This window comes from Ctenopharyngodon idella, chromosome 10 (assembly GCF_019924925.1).
Source record: "Ctenopharyngodon idella isolate HZGC_01 chromosome 10, HZGC01, whole genome shotgun sequence".
NCBI classification, from domain to species: Eukaryota; Metazoa; Chordata; class Actinopteri; order Cypriniformes; family Xenocyprididae; genus Ctenopharyngodon; species Ctenopharyngodon idella.
In genome coordinates this window covers 8321265-8345215 of record NC_067229.1, presented here as the reverse complement: position 1 = coordinate 8345215, position 23951 = coordinate 8321265, and the positions used below count along the sequence as shown (strand labels likewise).

Here is a 23951-nt window from a genome sequence, read left to right as displayed (position 1 = left end):
CATCTAGTGCATATATTTGCCTTTAAGGTTTAAAGCAGCTTTTCACCTCACTTCCTGTAAGAATCAAATTCATTCTGACAATATCAGGGCTCCTGGCAGGTGTGTGACTATTATGTTACTCACGGCAACAAACCTAACGCCATAATAAGGACAATACCTTAGAGAGAATGTTCCCATAGGTTCTAGATGTGTAGCTTCTATCTATGTCTATCTACCTACCTACCTATCTATCTATCTATCTATCTATCTATCTGTGATGTAAATACAAAATTTGTACAAGTTTCAGCTGTGGGTTTGTTCACTTGTATATCATAGGTGCAAAAAAAGAAAGAGAGAGAGAGAAAAAAAAAAAGCTTCCTAACCCCGCCCCTGTTGTTAGGTGTATTGAGAGACTATATTCAGGAAGGAATATTTTAGTGTCACTAGTCGAACACACCGGAATGGCTATTAAAAACATTTGTCAAAGGTAAGCTCACCCAACCTTTTATTATTTATTTTATTTTTAGATATTAGATATATTTCCAACCAGGTTCAGCACACCTGCCTGTGTATCAAGCAATCCTGAAGAGCTTGATTAGCTGATTCAGGTGTGTTTGATTAGAGTTGAAGCTAAACTCTACACTACAGGACAGTAGTGGGTCCTCAGGAGCAGGGTTGAAGATCTCTGAACTAGATTAACTTATAATAAAGTAGTTAATGGGCTTTGAGATTAAACTGGTCAAAATCAGATTAAATCATTTGAATGCAGCTGAGCTAAACATTGAATATCTGAATTGATTAGAAGAAGGTGCTTAGATACTCAAACATTTCACTTTGTTTTGTTCAGTGTCTTTCAATCTGTGATAAAAAAAGGGAAACACAAATGAAAGGTGATATGCCTGGCAGTCAAATTAAAATGAATGAATTTTAAATTTAAACATTAGCTTAAAATCATGAATTCAGAAATCAAAAATCTGTATCAGATATAAAACAACATGTAACATATCATCAGTGTTTCTTGATCTTCTCCTGAACTTAAGCACAGGCTCTACTCTTCAGCACAATGGTGACCCATGAAACTCAATTTTACAGTAAACTACTGGCAACAGTGTTGCCAGTAAATAATTGGCAACAGGCTTGCCAGTATATAACTGTTTGTTACTGTTAAAATGCATTTTGTGGGTGTGTCTTTTTATCTTACAACTTTAACCTTTTCAACCCCACAGGAACATCCTCTAGTGTCCTCACTACAGAGTAAAAGTAATATTGACGCTGTGTTGCAGTGAGATAATTAAGTTATTATGTAAGTGATGATTGAGCATTAATGATGAACACCTGCTGTTAACAAGCAGAATCACTGAAAAGAGGAACAAGAACGGAAAAAAACGAGCAGAAACACAAGAACTACAACTGACTTTCATTAATGCCATTACACATTATTACTCTTATTACTGACCAGTTTAACTTTATTTCTACAGAAGATCTTATTGAGAATTAATAGAAGTTGATGTTTTATCGAAAATGTTTGGTTTTATGTCACCATTGAGGAGATCAGTGTTTGCTTTAGTTGAGCTCTTGACCCTTGACTTTTTAACATCATTTTTTTTCTCTCTGGCTGTTTAAACTATTTTTGTAAGCCATATTTGTTATGGCAGAAACAAATGCGGAGAAAAAACAGAGTAAAATTTTACATTATCACCATTGTGAAACTACAGCAAGAGTTCCAACAACAATCAGTTAAAAAGATTTTTTTTAAACACCATGCACAAAAAACAGCCACAATATTATTTATACACACACATATCAAAAATCAGCACATCAATCTCAACAATGGTGGCAATAAAAAAAGGCCGTTCAGCTGCATAATTTATTCATGCTGCAGTGCATGCTGGGAGATTTTTACTATGCTGGCACCCAGCATGCGTTGCGACATTAAACTTTTGAATGTCACCATTGTTGAGATTCATATTCTGATTGTTGATGTCTCTGCTGTCAAAATTATGCAGGAGCTTAGAAAATGTTATGCGTTATATGACTTCAATATTCTTCTAAGTAACTGAAACATTGCTGGTTTTTAAGCAGACAATGGTCACCACGATGGTGACTGCAAACTTCAATAAATTTTTATTTTCAATAAAACATCAACATCCAAATCTGTTAATTCTCAACAAGAACTTTGGTACATATATGAAAGAAATAATGTCAAACTGGTTTGTAAACTGGTTTGACACACAGTGTGGCTGAACTCAGCTGTAGCTTTTGTGTTTCTGCTTATCTCTTATCTCTTTTTTATGGTCTTGTTTCTCTGTCCTTCAGTGATTCTGCTTATCAGGTGTTCATCAGTGTCTGAATTCACCCACTTCTTTTAATTAACTCTGTCAAGTGTATTATATTAATGAACTAATGTAGGGAATAGTGAATGAGGGTATAGGGTGTGATTTGGAACACAGCCTCTGAGTGTTGACTTTGAGCACTGTTAACTCACAGTATATTCGTGTAGGCTACTTTCTTGAAAATGACAAATAATACCCAGAATGCATTGTTTTCGACAGTATATTACTGTTTTAATGGAAAATGGTTTGCCTCATCTCTCGTGCAGCAGAAGCAGATTACACATTAAATGTTTGCAGTTTTATATTAAGAAACAATATTTTTCAGTTGACTCAAATTAAATAAGTTCACAGTACTAACACCATATAAATACTAGTTTTTAAACTCAAGCTGTCTGAAGCAATCGGTTTCCCAAATTAAATGAGTTCATTTCCATGGTAGTATTACGGTAACAAACTGTAAAAAAAAAGGAATGCTGTAAATTTACGGTAGAAGGCTGTAAATTAACAGTACATTACAGGCAACCACAGCTGCTAGAAGATTACCGTTATTTTACAGCACAATTTTTTACAGTGTACCATTTTCCATTAAAACAGTAATATACCGTAGAAAACAATGCATTCTGGGTAATATTTGTCAGTTTCGAGAAAGTAGCCTACAGGAATATACTGTGAATTAACATTGCTCAAAGTCGACACTCAGAGGCTGTGTTCTTAATCACACCCTATACCCTCATTCACTATTCCCTACATTAGTTCACTAATATAGTCTACTTGATAGAGTTAATTAAAAGAAGTGAGTGAATTCAGACACTGATGAACACCTAATAAGCAGAATCACTGAAGGACAGAGAAACAAGACCAGAAAAATGAGGAGAGACGAGCAGAAACACAAGAACTGCAACTGACTTCAGCCACACTGAGTGCCAAACCAGTTTACAAACCAGTTTGACATTATTTCTTTCATACATGTGCTGAAGTTCTTGTTGAGAATTAACAGATTTGGATGTTGATGTTTTATTGACAATAATAAAGTTTGAAGTCACCATCATGGTGACCAGTGTTTGCTTTAGTTGGGAGAGCCAAGAGAAAGTTGACCAGGTGTTTTTGGCTGTTTTAATGATGCCGTATTCATTTTGGACTTGTCTAATTAACTGATCTCTTTCTGTGTGTAATCTTTGACTTCATGGATATTTTATTTTTTGATATCTGTGTGTGTCAAGATGCTGCTGCTGTTTTTTTTTTTTTTTTTGTGCATTATGTGTTTAAAAAAATCCATTGTAACTGATTATTTTTTGAATTTGGCGTAGTTTCTCAGTGGTGGTAATGTAAAATTTAAGTCTCTTAATAATGTGGATTAAACGCAGTATGAGATCAGTGAATCAAGAAACTGGTGATGATGGTGGTTATATCATCATCAATACATAACTATCAGCATTCAATGATCATCTTTTTTCCATAACAAACATGGCTTGCAAAAACAGTTAAAGCAGCCAGAGGGGGGAAAAAAACAACAACAAATGTTTAAAAAGTCAAGGGTCAAGAGCTCACCTAAAGCAAACACTGATCTTCTTAATGGTGACATCAAACCAAACATTTTTAATTAAACATTAACCCTCTGGGGTCTGAGGATTTTTGGGCCCTGGAGAAGTTTTGACATGCCCTGACATTTGTGCTTTTTTCAGTTGTTCATAAACATATTAATGACAAACGTGTCATTACACTGTATTCAGTAAAAACTAGGCTACCATAATATGTGAGGAACATGTATGTACATGTTTTTTTTTTTTTTTGAAGGAATAACGTTTATGCGTGGTTATTGAAAAAAACAAAAAACTTAAGTCACTGAAATTAGACCAAAAAATATATTAAATCTGTGTTCACAAGACTTCTGGGTATTGGAGGTTGTAGACTAGAGTTTTTGCTTCAAAATTATGTAAAAAATTATCCTGCCTACTCGTTCATATAAAACAATATAGATATTTAAATTTTGTAAGACACTTTTTGTCAAGAAACACAGTATGCGTGGAGGCGTGAATCATCATGAATAATGCTGTGATTCACACCTGAGAAGACAAAGGATTCGCATAATGACCTCTAATGACCTGCATAACAATGAGCTCTTTCAGTCAGGGAGGCTATGTGAAAAAACCCTCTGTGACCATGTCTCAAGCTCATCATGGTGTATATCAAACATACAGAAAAAACAGCAATACTGTGAAATATTATTACAATTTAAAATAATGGTTTTCTATTATATACTTTAAAATAAAATGTATTTCTGCACAGCAAAATCCCCAGTGTTAAATTAACACTCAAAGTGTACATATGAGTCCATCTTGCCGGGTGTTAAAAAGTAACACTGAAGCAGTGTTAAAGTTAATGAGATAATTGATTGATGATTGAGTTATGATTGACAATTAGTGGTGACACCTGATGTTAATAAGCAGAATCACCGAAGAAACAATCTTTAATTCTGTCTTTATGAACAATCTTTAAATCTTTAAATCTGTAATAATGTTTAATGCAGTGGTCTCAAACTCAATTCCTGGAGGGCCACAGCTCTGCACAGTTTTGCTCCAACCCTAATCAAACACACCTCATCCAGTTAATCAAGGTCTTCAGGATTACTAGAAACGTCCAAGCAGGTGTGAGTTGGAGCTGGTTGGAGCTAAACTGTGCAGAGCTGTGGCCCTCCAGGAATTGAGTTTGAGACCACTGCATTAAACATTATTACACTTATTATTAACCAGTTTGATTTGATTTCTGTAATACATCAACAAAAGTTCTTATTGAGAATTAACAGATGTTTAGATGTTAATGTTTTAATGAAAGTTTAGTTTGAAGTCACCATGATGGTGAAAAGCATTTCCTTAAGTTGGGCTCTTGACTCTTTATCTATTAATGTTATTTTTTCTCTGGCTGCTCCAACTTTGTGTTTGTAGAGCACATTTGTTATGGTCAGAGATGATCTGGGCTGCATTTCCCAAAAGTGTTGTAAGCTGACGTTGATCATCTTAGGTTTACGACGCTTTGGGAAGCACAGTCATAAGGGCTGTGTTTTGATTGGTGACATCCAGTATTGTTAACTGGTCATATAGATGTTATATTATTTCTTTATAGTAAATCTCTGTTACCGCTTGAGATCCAGCAGAGCTTTTATCATCTTAAGTTTTTTTTTGAAACACACACAGACATCAAGAATCAGCATATGACCCTCAACAATGGTGACAATCAAACAAAGTGCTTCATGTTGCAGTGCATGATGGGAGCCACCAATCAAAACTCATCCATGGCTCCCATCATGCATTGCTGCATGAATAAATTATGCAGCTGAATTGTCCTGTAATTTTCGTAGATTGTTCATGTTTGCTTTTATTTTTCTGTTGTTTTGTTGTGACAGTAGCTTGTTTTGTGATGTTCCGAGTTGATCTGTTTGTCAGTATTTTGTATTTATTTATTGTCACCGTTCTTGAGAATCATATGCTGATTCTTGATGTCTGTGTGTGTCTAAACACAGAAGCTTCTGTGCATAATGTATTTTTCTTAAAAAAAAAAAAAACGTTCATAGTGCTGTTGGATCTCAAGCTTTGAAATCAGAGGACTACAATTGTTAATACTACAGCTACACATGATGATAACATCATCATCAAAACATATTGTGACTAGATCATATTTTTTCTGGCCATAACAAATGTGCTTTACAAACACAAAGTTTGTGCAGCCAGAGAATAACTAATAAAAAAAGACAGAGTCAAGAGCCCAACTGACCTCTTTCATGGTGACTTGAAATGAAACATTCCATAAAACATTAATTTTCCATAAAAACATTAACATTAACTTTTTTCTCTCTTTCCTTCAATTATTCTGCTTATTAACATCAGAAGTCACCACTAATTGTCAATCATCACTCAATCATCAATCAATTATCTCATTAACTTTAACACTGCTTCAGTGTTACTTTTTAACACCCGGCAAGATGGACTCATATGTACACTTTGAGTGTTAATTTAACACTGGGGATTTTGCTGTGTGTGATGCAAAGCGTCTGAACATTCATGCATGTCTCTATGTCATTTCATATAGCCTTTTAGCTTAAAAGCATGCACATTTGGAGAAATACTGATGGATTCTCATGTTTATGTCAATTTTCTATACAGAGGAGTAATATTTATTCAATATTTATTGTCATCACTATGAGCACTGGATACTGTGTTTTCAATTCATACTTGCAGCCGGAGGGCGCTCTGTACACTGTAGCGTCTGGATAGATCCGGCGTAGTCAATCAACTTTGGACATTTCAGAATGCTTTTAGCCTCCTGCACTGTGCATGTAAATCACGAATCGGCTCCGGCAAGTCCGGGACCAATTGCCCTATTGGCACCTTTGTTACCCCAGCAAAGAAAAACAGAACACATTCTCACCAGCTCCAGAGACTTCAAAGAGTCACCCTGGTGGGACTAAGGGTGATGTGGTCACAGACACTGGCCACAACCCCAATACACACACACATACAGACACTCACAAACACGCATGGAGATTGTGAATGTATATTTATCCTCCAAATATGACTGTGCCAAAGTGTACCCGTCGCTGTATTTAAAGGTGCATGTATTTATCCCTAGTATATAAGCTTAGCTATGACTGTAGTTGTATTAGTTTTCTTCTAAACGATAAAACTCAAGTATAAACTGTATCTCCCCTTTTATGTCTTTGCCATCTGACAAGTTTGGTCTCATTGTAAAGCTTTCGTTATGCTCTAATTGAAAATGTATGTCACACGACTGTAAAATGCATTCTTCTATTTTTAATGGTACTTTGAAGAAAATGTACTCAGATCGGACACTTCATAAACCATGCAAATTAGGTCATAAATGGAGACAAAGAAAGAGTTTGCCCGCCAAAATCGCACCCTCATCATTGGCTGATGTATCCCAGGAGGCGTTCTGGCCTGTTGTCCTTAAAACACAATGACACGCATCTCTCATTTGTCTCTCGATTGTCTCTCGCCATTTAACACCCGTCTCTCCCGGACGTCTCGGCGACCGCGCTTCCATCACGCGCCCCCTCTCTTCGGGACGACCATCTTTTGGCAACAAGTTTCTTTGTCAAACCCTCTTCATCTGTCGCCCTAAGTCTTCACTCTTCATCGCCTAGGAGACGGACTCTTTTTCTTTCTTTTCCGGTTATCTTACTCTTAAGTTAAACCCTTGTTTGAAAATCCCGCCGAAGAACACCTTCTCGGAAAAGGACCAATCGCTTCAGCCGCACGCACCGAAACTCCTGCAGAAACACGAAACGACCACAGCACCTGAACCTATGCAAGTATAGAACCATTCTTTCCAAAGCGTTTTAAGCTCGATGTGTAAGCTGAGTTTCCTTGCTGGCTCTCAAAGGTTTTAACTGTTAGTAAGTTGCCATTCCTTTGATCACCTCTGTTTTCTTGACTTTACTTTCGCCTTCTATATATGTGTATTGTTTGTGTATGTTTAGTAGTATAGTCTCTGTATCCGTAGTTTCATATATTAAATACATTATATTCATGCTCGATTGTTTTTTTTTGCTCATGCAACAAACCCAGGTCACTTTAACGTTTCGATCCAGTATCCTTGCTTTACGCATTGATGCTAGAATAGGAAGTCTTTCTCGTGGCCAGAGAAAAACCTTCCTTTTATAATCGGCTATGAGGAGCTAACGGTTTGCTGGACAAACTAATAGTTTCTCTAAATTATTATCAAACCAGAACTAATCATATATGTGATTGATTATAATTCGTTGTAATTAATTCACAATATATGTATAATTCCCTCTCGGGTCGGTATATGTATTATAATTAATCATAAAGCTTTATGATTTATTATATTCATATATTTCACCCATAAATTAATTAAATACCTGTACAGATTCGCTACAGATTATTTGGTGGAGAACGTGAGCAACATTTTAAACTTGGTTTTGTGCGTGAGCAACCCAGAATAATTTTGTGTGATTTAATGTGTATATGCGCGCCTTACTGAGTGAACCGACAACGCGTTCCTCATTCTGAAAAAATGTTAACAAGCTATTTGTGCCTAAAAACACTAGTCAATTGTTGACCGTAAAGTAAACTGCAGTCCAATTAATATTTCAAACTCGTATCTGCAAAAGGCGACAATCTTTTTGCAATATACAGTTTAATATTAATTTCCGCTTGAATAAACGAATTGAATCGTATTCAGCGTATTTTTGTTGAAAAGGAGCTGTGATGAGTTTCTCACCGACTCTTTCTGAAGGCCTCATAATTGTAGCGCTATTAAATTTGAATTACTGTGTCGTCCAATAATTCAAAATAGCGTCTCGCTCCCTGGGTAACGTCATTGGCATTGCTAACCAATCACGTTACCTCTTGCAAATCTAATCTGAAAACAGTTTATCTGAAATCCGATTGATGTGTAAAAATTTGGAGCCAGTCACGACCTGATCCAGCGTGACTCGTAACAGCAGCGAAGAAATCCTGCAAAGTTACATATTCGTGTGCACTAAGTTTGCACAAACAGGGGTCCACTAATCCCCAAAATTGTGTACCCGTATTAAAGGGGCATATTAGTGTCCAGTAACCTGGCACCAAAGAATCCGCTGAGATTCCAAAGTTGTGTACCCGTGGTTAAAAGTTGTATATTAGTGTCCAGTAACCTGGCACCAAAGAATCTGCCGAGATTCTAAAGTTTGTAACCGTGATAGTGCAGTTAAATCAGCCGTAAGGGAATCAGAACCCCACAGACGCGCTAATTTAAAATATCACGAATTAAAGTAGGTGGATGCAGTACCTCTGACCAGACGCCAGAGGGCAACCTGTTCAGGTGTGTTGCACCCCTCCCTACTTCATTGTTGTGTGGACTCATTAACGCCATCGTGTGGACGTTCTGGGTTAGCTCTGCTCCCCATACGTTGAGCTGAAGTGTTTCCAAATTCCTTTTGGCTACTTTAATCTAGCTTGCCGTTATAAATGTTTGTTGATGGTCATGCTTTTCAATCGTGTTTGGAATGTGGTTTACCGATTTAAATTTGATTTAAATACGTTTAAATTTTTAATTTAAATTAAGTTTCCCTTCCAACAAGAGAATTCACTTTCTGAAAGTGCTCCCCCTGGTGGACACTCCCAGATAAGTTAGTTCCCATCTCTGAGTGTTTGTCCCTTTTCCTGCTTTTCCTGTGTTCACAGATTCTCTCTGTTCTATTTTATTTTATTGTATTCTACTTGATTTTATTTCATTATACTTTTCCCTCTCTTTCTCTCTTGAGTTATTTTTTTATTTTTATTTTTTCCTTTTACTTTGGAAATTCCTTTCTTGTTATTACTTACTGTTTTATTTTTATCCACTCTTAGGTCTGTGTCCTGTTTGTGATTTGCTGGTAACAGCATTCTCACACCCAAGCTTCCCTTATTTTATACACTTATTTTTAAATTTAATTAAACAACATTTAACTGAAATTTAAAATTAAGTAGTGTCAATCAGTTGGCATTTTGCTCATCATCCTTTAGGGAATTCTCAAATAGGGAAGACTTTCTCCTTTCTTTTTCCCATTCTGTTATTCTACACACTTATTTAAATTCAATTGAACAGAGTTTAATTCAAATTTGAATCAAGTGCCTCTGAATTGTTTTTTTACTTTGCCTTATTTTTTTTTTTTCTTTTCTGCTTTCAGCTAATTCATTCTGACTGTCATTCTAGACCCCTATTCTTTCATCCTACACACTTCATTATTTAAATTCAGTTTAAACAAGATTTAAATTAAGATTTAAATTTACAATTAAGCTGTGTTTGCGTGACCACTTGTGTATTTGCAAATAGGGCCCTCTAGCGATCGGTGGTGAGTTGACGGTTGTTCCAGTGAGTTCCAGTGAGCGGAGTAAACTAGCCTGGCGGATCTCTCACTGGCTGTGGGTGAACCTCAGTCACTTCTGACCTCGTACCACGGGCAACACGCAGGGACATCAGCAGGTTGGGTGTGTCAGGTGCAAGGAGGCAACGAGTCCAGGTTGGTAACAAAGGCAATTTTGTTTAATTTCCCTGTTTCTGCACGACAGAACCGCCCTTTGAGTAACTGCCTGCGGGGTCAGACTCTGGGGTTGGGAAAAATTCAATTTTGGCCCCCAATCTGGCCGTTGGCGCAAACACCTTGCCCAAACACGCAATTGTGCTGAAAGCCCCTGTTTGAGAGGTTGCATCGCAGTGCAAAAGGTACAGGGTGCCGAGGAACACGGCAGCCAAGTGTTGGAACGTCTAGGAGAGGTTGCCCCCACCACTGAGTTCTTGTCTGAGCAATCACAAATCACCCCAGGCCGAGATTAAGGACATACAGTCCCTTCGCTCAGTGAAAGCCACAGAATATTTGATATTCTCCAATCAGAAGTGTTGGCAAAACCCCTTTTGCTCTTAAGCCATACCATCCTTCTAGGTTTTATGACGCGACAGCGCCCTCGTCAGGCCACGTCATAAACCCTTGCTGTGGTAATAAGCTGAAGTTTCACTTCTCCCCTCTAGCCCTTCTTGCGGTGTTTTATTGCTATTCTATTTTTCATTCCTTCCTATTTGTTTACTGTTCTATTTCTCATAAATTGCAGCCATCCTGTTCTGTTCTGTTTTTCTACTGTTTGTCTCTTTCAGTTCACGTAAACACAGAGCCTGTGAGAGCCATCACGGAAGCTGAATAATAGATAGACGGCCGAGCAGCCAAAGTCATTAGTAGACTCGTAGAGCCCCGCCTGTCAAGATCTTTATTTAAATCCAGCACTCGCCGACACCAATTAACCCACGTGGTCGTTCCTGGCCATCGACAATAAGTGTCTGGCCTATATTCCACTAACTGTCTGCACCAGTTAACTGGAATCACACACAAAGTTTAGCTAATTACGTATTACGTAACGCGCTAGTCCTGCGCGAGCTTGCATTGGTTCTTTTTGTGCTGTCTTTCTCTCGCCAACAGTAAAGCCACTATGTCGCGAGCATCCAGCCCTGACACCCACTGGGATCATCTCGAGACCTGGTTGGGCGTCATGACCAACGCATTCCTGCCCAACGCCGCCGGTGACCTCCAGCACCTGAGCCGTGAGCAGTTGGACGGGGACCTAAATCGACTAATGGCCCACGATCTGACGCAGAGCTACAACCACAAAGAATGGGCCAAGCTCATTGGCGGCCTTGCCCACAACCTCATTGCCCAGGTGAGGCTTAGCGAAAGGAGCAACGCTCTCCTGGAGCAGGAAGCAGCGGCGCTCAAGCTTCAGGCCGAGGAGGCCAGAAGAAATCAGGCCCAGACTCAACATCACCTCGATCAACTACTCCTCGAGACCCAGGACCAGCGTGGGACAGCGGATGAATCCGACCCCGAGCTGCAAGAGGAGGTAGAGAGACTCCCGGTCTCAGGACTCCCGGGCCTGCGAAAATCATCTTAAACAGGCCCGAAGTGAGATCCTTGCTTTGAAACAACAAAGAGACTATTTAAGAGATGAATTGGACACTGTTCACAGAGAACTGAAACATTCTTATAGACTGCAAGGTGACTTGGGAGGGGAAGCACACTTCACAGAGTTTCTCCTGGCCAGTAGGCCCAGTCAAGAATCCCTAGTTCAAAAGGGGATTGAAAGTCCACTGCCCAAGATGCCACCCGCGAGCGGCCAAGAACCTTCTTCAACAGCAAAAGGGTGGGAGCCTCTCCAGAAAACCTGTGCCACTAGCTATGGCATGGCTCCCAAAGAGCTGGACAAGCTAGCAAAGAATATCCCCACTTTCACCCCAAACCCAGCAGGGGGCGTTGACGTGCACGCGTATTTGCAGGACATTGACTTTCTGCTGCAAAATGTGGCCAACGTGAATGCATGGGACAGGCTGTACCTGCTCCGAATCACGTCTAGCCGTGATGTGCGCAGCTTTCTAGATCGGCAGCCAGAAGCTGTCAAATCAGACTACCAGCAGCTGCGACAGGCTCTGATCAGAGAGTTTTCTGACCCTGAATCGGACCAAGGGCTCCTCGCGGCCATGGACCTTAAACAGGGCCGACTGGAAACCCCACAAGCGTACTACAACAGACTACGAAGGGCCTACTTCGGAGCACGTAACGAGCCAGGAATGGAGGAAGATTTCAACTTTAAGACTTTGTTTCTCCGAAATCTGCATCCTGCGGTGAGTCATCATCTGGGAGTCTTGGCCTGCCCACGGAGTATGTCTACTCAACAGCTGCGAGATTTAGCCCACAAAGCTTATTCTAAGCAAAAGGCTGCATCTGAAAAGACTGTTAAAAATCCAACCATTTACCCGGTCTCTGATCACTGTCCAGAACTGGCCCTAGAGGGCGCACACACGCACCACAGTGACAGACCGTTTAACAGAGAGTCAAGACAGTTCCCGGCCAACAGAGGGCAGCCTCACTACGAGGGTGTCCGTCCCAAGCACCAGACTGGGCATTCTGAAAGAGTCTGGGACAAGCCCCGGCCACCCAGCAACCCAAAGGGCGGCGCCACATGGGAGGCCAGCCGGCGACCCAGAAATGGCAGATCTTCATCGGCCAGAACTTCAAGCCCCAACCGCCAAAGACAGAACGCCTCTCGACATGCACCGAACAAGCCCAAGTCCGAGCGTTCACAGGAGCAGAACAGTGCAGCTATGTCTGAGTCTGCAGAGATCCTGAAGGCCCTAAAAGAGCTGATTCAGGAAAAGCACCGCAAGGAAGACCAGAAAGACAAGCCAGACTCCTTATGACTAGGACGGAAACCTACCCCCAACGTCTGCCCTGACAAACCCCCGACAGAACCTCACACCCAAATCACTGCTGACCAGCCACTAACCACAGAATCAGTTAGCGCATCACTAAGTGACCGCGTCACCCAGCCACCTCAGCTGACGACTGCTCATCCAGAGCAAACCAACCCACGTCATCACACCGACGACCAAGACTCCAAGTTACCAGAAAGTGCTGTTCTGGTTGTCTGCCTCCCTAACGAACCACATGACACCAGCCCCACTTGCTTACTGGTCAGCACCCAAGCCCCGGTACCAAGACTCCTGGGGAACCTTATCGAAAAGGGGGTGGCCCGAAAGCTGTACATAGCCATCACTGTGGAAAATGATGTGAGAATTGAAGCCCTCGTAGACACCGGAGCAGATCTCACTTTGATGTCAACTAACCTCTTTGAAATACTCAGAGATAAAGCCAAGAGACAAAATCGAACTCTCAAACCACAAAGATGTGAGCTAAATGTGCAGTCGTACAGCCAAAATGAGGTCCAACTTGAACAAATAGCTCCCATTCATCTAACCATTGGGCCAATGAGCTTGGTACACCCCGTATACATTTCACCAATGGACACGTTTCCCTTGCTCATTGGCAAAGACTTGCTAGATCGCTTTGAGCCCTTATTGGACTTCAGACAGCTGAAAATTTGGGCTCAAGTACGAGAACCGTTGCCCTTCCAGTCACCCAGGTCACCTGAGCCAGACTGTCAGGTCACAGAGGTCACGGGAAATCTTGCAGCTAGCCGCGGGAACCCCGTCTCAGGGCAAAGTTCAAGTTCGCTACCCTGCACACTCAAACTCACCATAGACTTTAACTCCTTCTGTTCCAAGGTCACCACAGACTCACAGCTGAATGATGTGACTACAACAGACATTATTCGCACACTGTGGGCAGACAACTCAGCCTTCAGCCACACGCTGTTAAGTGCTCTTATTGAGGGAACACCGAACCTCCCATGTGTCAACAAGCACACACACTTCCCATTGGACTTTCGTCTGCCAACCATGACGACTGCCAAAAACATCTGCGTTTTGAACTTGAAATGGAATGACCTGCGTCTAAACCATCACTTCCTGGTCTTTCCGGACTCCCTGATGCACCCTAAGGCTCATATGGACAGTGCTAATGAGTTGGTGTGGGCCCCAATGACTGTACAGCCCCCTGTTGTTCCTGTCGACACTGCCAATTTCCTGTCAGGCCAGACCATCCCAGAGGTCTGCATCCTGCTCAACATACAGGAAGCTGTAGTACCAGCTTACACCAAAGGGGGTGCTGTTCGGCTCAACATGAGACGTGGTCAAACCCTAAACAAGCCGGTCAAACACCAACACCTTTTCCAAGCATGTGATGACATCACTCAAACACACGACATGATTGTTTATTGGAAAAAGGTGAAAAGACATTCAAAACAACCAGGGCGTGGCAAAGGCGCAAACGACCAAACTACTGCCCGTGCCAAGACTGGCACGCTGCATAACAATCTACGGTCACCCCCACCCCAGTCACCCACCCTTAGTGTGGCAGCAGCAACCTGCAGCCAGCGTTCTGTTCCTGCAACATTTCCCACCTTACGGCCACTGCCACTGACAACCAAAATTACCAACACTTCCTTACGAACTGTTTTAAACCACCACTCAAACCCCTCCAACCTCCCGATCACGGCATCTGGTCCCACGGCGAACCCCAGCCACAAACGGCTGCATGGGATCAACCACATGCTGCGTGTGGGACTAAACATCCTAAAACATGTCCTGGACGACCTCACAGCGCCAAAGCTCGTACTGCCACAAGGCCAAAAGGGGGGTGAACTGATATACGCCCACGACACACCATGTGCCAGACACCATGGCACCAGAACCACTGATGAGACATTAAAACAAGTGGCGTACTGGCCCAGCATGCAGCAAGATGTGGCAGAGGATGTCAGAGGATGTCAGGTTTGCTGTCAAGTCCAAACTGCAAACACAAATCCCAGAACCCCACTGCAACGCAGAGGAGTCACAATCTCATGGTCAGTCAACCAGAAAGACTGGAATGTAAAACTTCCTCTGGGGTTCATAGCCACCACGGACACCATACCGGGGTCAACTCGGGTGTCCCCCGCTGAACTAATGACGGCGCGGCAGGTGATGCTGCCGGTGCACTTGTACCAACCAGGAGACCCCAGCATCATCACAGCCTACTCCACTCACCAGCACCTCGATGAGCTCCGCCCACAGCTGAGAAAACAACTTGCAAAGCAGCGTCAAACCCTGCAAACCATCAGCAAATCCTGGGAAGGTATTGTGGTGGTTCTCTGTACTCACAGTTTCCTGCTGACCCAAACGGTGAACTCAATGAAGCAACTGTTTACAGTCTTCCAAAATGACTTTGCCCAAAGTCAGCTGGTCATAGCTCTGATAACAGACCTGCTGCGAGAAGTTAGCTTCTCTATGGAGAGCGTGGCTGTAAATAGAATTCCTCAGTACCCTGTACAAGCTATGCTGGACTTTGCTACTGGCAGACCCACCAAGACTGTTCCAGCCCACCTTGCTGACTCGGTGGGTGCTGCCATCCTACTGCGCACCAACCCCGAGCAGAATGAGATGGCCGTCCTTCTCAATCCACCCATCGGTGAACCAGATAACATCTACAGACCCAAAGACAAGGTCAATGTCAGGTGGTGGCAAGGTAACATCCATCCCAAGATACATACCTCAGATGTGGTAGTCTACCACTACAGCGACCCACAGCTGTATCCGGCTCCCCATTTGAGCAGGTGCATTTTGACCAAAGACATTCACTGCTTCGGCTCTAACAAGCCTTCCCTCAGAGAACACACTGAAGGAATCTGCCGGTTGCAGCCCGTGATCAGCGACACACGCTGCCCCGCCGAGGCCAAGCCTCACACCCCAGTCATCGGAACACAAGCCAAGATTGTGGGCGCTCGACTGCTCGTCCACACCCCCACTCGCATCGACACCCTAACCTACAATCAGCACGACACGGCCACTCGTGTCAGCCTGCCCAATCAAAGTATGTGGATCCAGGTACCCCTGGGTTCCATCCTTCACCTCAACAATCTGGCAGTGTACCGTCTCTCAAGCGAAGAGGACCCGTCAGAACTGGAAATCTCATCCTCCTCCGGAAATCACAACCACACCTTAGATCCAGAACTGGAACTGATGATTGAGAAAAGGGGGTCCCAGCTAATTGACATTACTCCCGTTGATACAGCCCTCCAAGCACTCTCCCGACTGCCCGTCCTGACCAGCTCACCTATAGCCCAGGCTCGGACAGCTGCTGACACAGCCCTCTGCCTCTCCATAGCAATCAAGTACGCACTCACCCTGGGCCTGGCCTCCATCCTATCCGAAGGGACCAAAGGGATGCAAGAGTCCATGGACAAGTGCCTATCTGCCCTTCCTCAAGGCTTCAAAAGGAGACAGAATAGAGGAAGTTTCAAGGCAAAGAAAATGCCCAGCCTCATCGAGATGGACAGAGAACCAGTAGGAACCACCTGCTGCTTGACCATCCGGATCCATGTGCCATCGAACCTTGTTACCGTCCAACGAAGTCCGCACAGGAACTTTGTTGGCCGAAAGGGGGATTGTAGCGTCTGGATAGATCCGGCGTAGTCAATCAACTTTGGACATTTCAGAATGCTTTTAGCCTCCTGAACTGTGCATGTAAATCACGAATCGGCTCCGGCAAGTCCGGGACCAATTGCCCTATTGGCACCTTTGTTACCCCAGTAAAGAAAAACAGAACACATTCTCACCAGCTCCAGAGACTTCAAAGAGTCACCCTGGTGGGACTAAGGGTGATGTGGTCACAGACACTGGCCACAACCCCAATACACACACACATACAGACACTCACAAACACGCATGGAGATTGTGAATGTATATTTATCCTCCAAATATGACTGTGCCAAAGTGTACCCGTCGCTGTATTTAAAGGTGCATGTATTTATCCCTAGTATATAAGCTTAGCTATGACTGTAGTTGTATTAGTTTTCTTCTAAACGATAAAACTCAAGTATAAACTGTATCTCCCCTTTTATGTCTTTGCCATCTGACAAGTTTGGTCTCATTGTAAAGCTTTCGTTATGCTCTAATTGAAAATGTATGTCACACGACTGTAAAATGCATTCTTCTATTTTTAATGGTACTTTGAAGAAAATGTACTCAGATCGGACACTTCATAAACCATGCAAATTAGGTCATAAATGGAGACAAAGAAAGAGTTTGCCCGCCAAAATCGCACCCTCATCATTGGCTGATGTATCCCAGGAGGCGTTCTGGCCTGTTGTCCTTAAAACACAATGACACGCATCTCTCATTTGTCTCTCGATTGTCTCTCGCCATTTAACACCCGTCTCTCCCGGACGTCTCGGTGACCGCGCTTCCATCACGCGCCCCCTCTCTTCGGGACGACCATCTTTTGGCAACAAGTTTCTTTGTCAAACCCTCTTCATCCGTCGCCCTAAGTCTTCACTCTTCATCGCCTAGGAGACGGACTCTTTTTCTTTCTTTTCCGGTTATCTTACTCTTAAGTTAAACCCTTGTTTGAAAATCCCGCCGAAGAACACCTTCTCGGAAAAGGACCAATCGCTTCAGCCGCACGCACCGAAACTCCTGCAGAAACACGAAACGACCACAGCACCTGAACCTATGCAAGTATAGAACCATTCTTTCCAAAGCGTTTTAAGCTCGATGTGTAAGCTGAGTTTCCTTGCTGGCTCTCAAAGGTTTTAACTGTTAGTAAGTTGCCATTCCTTTGATCACCTCTGTTTTCTTGACTTTACTTTCGCCTTCTATATATGTGTATTGTTTGTGTATGTTTAGTAGTATAGTCTCTGTATCCGTAGTTTCATATATTAAATACATTATATTCATGCTCGATTGTTTTTTTTTTGCTCATGCAACAAACCCAGGTCACTTTAACGTTTTGATCCAGTATCCTTGCTTTACGCATTGATGCTAGAATAGGAAGTCTTTCTCGTGGCCAGAGAAAAACCTTCCTTTTATAATCGGCTTTATGCTGGACAAACTAATAGTTTCTCTAAATTATTATCAAACCAGAACTAATCATATATGTGATTGATTATAATTCGTTGTAATTAATTCACAACATATGTATAATTCCCTCTCGGGTCGGTATATGTATTATAATTAATCATAAAGCTTTATGATTTATTATATTCATATATTTCACCCATAAATTAATTAAATACCTGTACAGATTCGCTACAACACCTTTAGTCCACAAATCACTCTAAAGAAGAACAGGCATACCATGTGACTTTCCAGGACCTAACAGAGGCTGCCAGAGATCGCTAATCATGCCTAAAACATACATATAAACACTTTTCAAGACAATAAATACACGATTGAGACGATGTATACATGTATTGCCTCAGAATTTGCGTCTGAATAGCGCTCGCTCCGTGGGCGTGGCCGCATTAGCGGATAATGAGCTGAATCACAGGCGTCTGACATGGCTCTCTTTTCATACAGATTACATAAACAGAGAATTTTTGTTTTCGATTTGACTTACACAATTTAAAACCTGACATTTCAACGTTTCTTTAGACATAAGTCTCATTTTTTTGTGATTAGTATTTACTAAGTTACAGTTCATTTTCTAAGAACGATCAGATTGGACTTCGATCAGAGGGAGACGACAGATCACGCATGTTAGTTTTCTTTATTTTACAAAAAGCACAACATTTTGTTTTTAATCTGAGTGTACACAAATAAAAGAAGATATTTCACAGATTAAAATGGTGTATAACTCTTAATTGTATGTGCAACATTGACGGAGTCTCATTCACACTGGTAAGAAAAAAACCGAGGTGGTATCGCCGGCGATACCTCCGACTCGAGGGAGTTAACATCTAAACTTTTGTTAGTTCTCAATAAGATCTTCTGTAGAAATAATGGCTGGAAGTCAGTTGTAATTCTTGTGTTTCTGCTCATCTCTTTTTTTCTGTTCTTGTTGTTCCTCTTTCCTTCAGTGATTCTTGTTAACAGCAGGTGTTCATCACTAATGCTCAATCATCATTTACATATTCACTTTATTATCACACTGCAACACAGCGTCAGTGTTACTTTTACTCTTTGTAGTGTGGGGTTGAAAGGGTTAAAGGTGTAAGATTAAAAAGACACACCCACAAAATGCATTTTAACAGTAACAAACTGTAAGTTAAAAAAAAAAAAGTTATATACTGTAGTTTACCGTAAAATTGATTTTTGTGGGTCATCATTGTGTCAGCCTGTGCTTAAGTTCAGGAGAGATTCAAGAAACACTGATGATATGCTGCAAGATGTTTTATTTAACAGATGGTGACTGTGTAGTTGCTGATGCAGTAAAAATCTCTTTAGGTTAACATTCATTGAGACCAGTGTTGGGTGTAATGCATTACTAAGTAATTAATTATTGTAATTTAATTACTTTTCCCTTGAAGTAGAATATATAATAGACTATAGAACAATTATATATAAAACAATAGTGGATTTAACATCGAAATTTAATGTAATGTAATTTAATCTAATTTGAAACAATTACAGTAATCTGTTGAAGTTGTAATTATTAGCTAGTAATTAATTAGGCCTTCCTTTTAGAGTAACTCACATACCACAAAAATAGCATTCTCAGCGCTGAAAATGCAGTACAGTCAAAATATGTACTGCATTTGATGAAGAGCTTGTCTCTTGATCACTATTCATAAATGTAATAAAAAGCAAACTGAACATAATAACATTTTGGATTCGCATACAAGGCACCGCTTTCCCCCACTATTTAAAATGATGATGACTAAATTCATGGACTAAGCATCCATTAGATCGTGGCAAAAACCATCATACAGGACTACATTTCTTGACTACAATTCATGAACAAATGACTTATGAGTTTCTTTAATAAATCGTTCAAAAATACACAGGTGGTGTTTTCGTTGTTGTGCCTCTACATTTCCTCCTGGTTGTTCATATCATATGACAATGTGTCGTGTAGACATTGAAGATTTGCAACAGTTATTTTAGTGGTACATTACATTTTAATTAAAAAAATAAAACAATAAAACTTATGTTTCACTGTGAGACTCATTTTGACCTGTTTCTCTTTTTTCTCTCTGCAGTTTGGCTCAGGATAGAAGTCCACATACAATTAAAAGTGCATTTATTCTGCTGCTTATGTTGACATTCTTATTGTCTGCCATTGCTTACGCCTCTGATTTCTCTTTGGACACACTTAGGTTCCCTCAAACATGGTTTACTAAAGTCATGAATCAGACTCATTATAAGGTAAATTATGGCATTTGGGCCAATCAAAATCAAAAAGATAGACTAGCACCTTTGCCAGGTCAACAAATCCAACAAAGAGGTACAGCAATTTATTATCACATAGCTCATCCAAGCAACTATAATTTCATTCTGGATGAACCTGATAAGTGTAAGCAGAATCCGTTCCTGGTCTTGATGGTCCCTGTGGCGCCCAATCAGGTAGCAGCTCGTAACGCCATCCGGAGCACGTGGGGGAATGAGAGCACAGTCCAGGGAAAAGCAGTGATTACTCTGTTCCTGGTGGCTTTGACTGGAGGATCCGACTCTGAAAAAACTCAACAGCAGCTGGAGGAAGAGAGCCGACAACACAGAGACTTACTGCAGAGCAACTTTGTGGACTCGTACTTCAACCTGACTATAAAGACAATGGTGATCATGGACTGGCTGGCCACTCGTTGCCCTCAAGCAAATTTCAGTATGAAGGTTGATTCTGACATGTACTTAAACCTGGAAAACCTGATGACCCTTCTATTGGCACCCGACACACCCAGACAGAACTACATCACTGGAATGGTGATGTGGAACCGGCCCGTCGTCAGAAGCAAAAACTCAAAATGGTACGTGTCAGAGGAGCTGTACCCCGAACCGTACTACCCCACATACCTGCTGGGAATGGGATATGTTTTCTCCAATGACCTGCCAGAAAAAATAGTTGAGGCTTCCAAGGACGTAAAGGCCTTTAACATAGAAGATGCATATGTGGGTGCTTGTCTGAAACAGTTGGGCGTTGCACCCTCATCCCCCCCAAACCCTTCACAGTTTAGAGCCTATCTGGGACAATATATACGAGAGGATTTTTTCAAGGTCATTACGACAATCCTGGGATCCCCACAGCAGCTAATAGACATCTGGAAGGATGTAAAGAGGCCCACATAAAAGTATAGAAGCACAAACAAAAATGAGAAACACAGATTTCTGTTTATAAAGACAAGAAACATGTCTGTTTAAAAACATTTTGTAAAAATGGTCACAACCTGTTAACAATACGTTCTGATGGGGCGAGGAACATTTCACACAAAACACATTCTTGAAGAGAAACGCAGCTGTCAAAAGTCTACAAAGTTTGTTTACATAGAAAAACAATTAAAAAGCAGCGCAGTGCACTAAAAGCATGTTCTTTCTGAACCGACCTGACGGTTCCACAATATTACAACATATATACACAACCTAACATATGTTACAAATTTTAAGTTAAAATCTATATATAATTTTATGGAATTAATATACTGTATGTACATAGAAATTCCATAAAATATCCATTTTAACTGAAAAGTTGAACTGTTTCACAAGGCATGGGTATTTTTCATAAATGTCTGTTGGGGAAGGTTGCTAACTGGTGTCATTTATATTTTGTCATTTTATACAATTCATTAATTACAATTTCTGTTAGTCAGAAGAAAGTTTTAAATTTATGTACATTCCATTTTCCATTTTTACGGTTTTGTGGATTTCATAATGATTGATTTATTCTTCAAATATTTCTGGAAAAATCAGGGAGAAATCACATTTTCCTAGAAGGTTTAATGTTCTATGAAAACATAATGTCTCACCATTTTCAAATTTACTCTCTGAGCATGTAAAAAATGCACAAGTATTTTTTTATTTATTTAATCATTTTTAAATTAAATTGAGATGTTTAACCTGTGTAATCATTACATTAAAATGCATTTTTTATTTAACTTCATACACAGCAAAATCCCCAGTGTTAAATTAACACTCAAAGTGTACATATGAGTCCATCTTGCCAGGTGTTAAAAAGTAACACTGAAGCAGTGTTAAAGTTAATGAGATAATTGATTGACGATTGACAATCAGTAGTGACACCTGATGTTAATAAGCAGAATCACTGAAGAAACAACAAGAGAAAAAGAGAGAGACACGACAACTACAACTGACTTACAGTCAGAGACTCAGGCTCTAAATGACATCAGGCCATTGCATGATGATAATATCATCAAAACATATTGCGACCAGATCATATTTTCTCTGGTAATAACAAATGTGCTTTACAAACACAAAGTTGGACCAGCCAGAGAAAAACTAATAATAAAAGGTACAGAGTCAAGAGCCCAACTAAAGCAAACGCTGACCTCTTTCATGGTGACTTGAAATGAAACATTCCATAAAACATTAATTAACACCTTTTTTCTCTCTTTCCTTCAATGATTCTGCTTATTAACATCAGAAGTCACCACTGATTGTCAATCATCACTCAATCATCAATCAATCATCTCATTAACTTTAACACTGCTTCAGTGTTACTTTTTAACACCCGGCAAGATGGACTCATATAGTGATCTTGGTCTTGCATTTGTTGTGATTTTAAACACTTAAAGAAGAAAACAAGCACATATGGAAAAGCACAGGTGGCACACAAAAGCCACCGATATGATTCGACCAATTGATTGTGATATTGCTAATTTGTAAGTGGTTTCGGATAAAACGACCCAGATAGCAAGCAATGATCGAAATAATGTTAAATCAATGTTAATGTGTCAACGTTAACCACATTAAATCAATATCACTTTTGCACCCGCAATTAATGTTGAAAAAATGTTGAAATTTCAACAAAAAAATCAAGGTAATGGCATTGAATCAATGTTACAATGTGATGTTGGTTCAACATCATGCTTACACTCTCAGAAAATGAAACACAACTACAACTGACATAAAGCCACACAGCCTGAAATCAACTGGAAATAAAAGACAATAAATCTCTCAAGATCTCAGCAGAAGTTCTTTTTGAGAATTAACAGAGGTTTAGATGTTGATGTTTTATTGAAAATGTTTGGTCACCATTTTGGTGATCAGTGTTTCCTTTAGTCGGGCAGTTTGACTCTTGGCTTTTTGTGTGAGTTTGTGGTCTTTGTAATAGCGTTTACCGCTTCACACACAGTTTTTCTGGTATCTCAGTGATGACCCGGGGCATTGGGAGCTGGTCCGCCCCAGGGAGGTGTGTTCTCAGTCTCCGTGACATCAGCCGCTGTGCAGGACTGCAGTGCAGTCCTTCCGTGGGCGTGTTTCTCCAATGGAGAATAGCTTTCCATGGGTCCTCACCAACAAATGCGGCTCTTTTGCACAGGCTTTTTACAATCTTCACTGCCGACTCTGCTTTGCCATTGCCTTTCGGGTGTCTTGGTGATGAGGTAACATGCTCAAAGCACCACTCTTTCGCAAATGCCCTGAAAGCTCCACATGCAAACTGACATCCGCAGTCAGAAATTACAGCTGAGAGGTCAGGAAGCAGATCGACCTCCCAGAAGTCAGAGTAGTGGTCCACCACGAGCAGGAAATCCTTTCCGGCATGGTTGAACAAGTCCATGCTCACTATCTGCCAGGGACGTGTGGGTAGTGGGTGTGACATCATGGTCTCCTTTTGTTGTTCATGTGCGTACTCATTGCACACAGAGCATTGATGCACAAAGTCTTTGATTTCCCCCTGCATGTTGGGCCAGAATAGGGTGTCACGGGCTTGCCTGTAGCAAGCTTCTCCCCCTACATGGCTGTAGTGAATCCGTCTCAGCATTTCCAGTCGCAACG

The 23951-nt window shown here is 41.1% G+C and overlaps 1 protein-coding gene across 1 annotated transcript; it reads left to right on the top strand.

Annotated features, from left to right (window-relative positions):
- Positions 1 to 368: 368 nt before the first annotated feature.
- LOC127521626 (beta-1,3-galactosyltransferase 2-like) lies at positions 369 to 22051 on the top strand. Its single transcript, XM_051910972.1, has 2 exons — positions 369 to 466; positions 20207 to 22051. The coding sequence occupies exons 1-2, from the start codon at positions 441 to 443 to the stop codon at positions 21285 to 21287; spliced, it is 1107 nt and encodes a 368-aa protein (XP_051766932.1). The 5' UTR covers positions 369 to 440; the 3' UTR covers positions 21288 to 22051.
- Positions 22052 to 23951: the final 1900 nt, after the last annotated feature.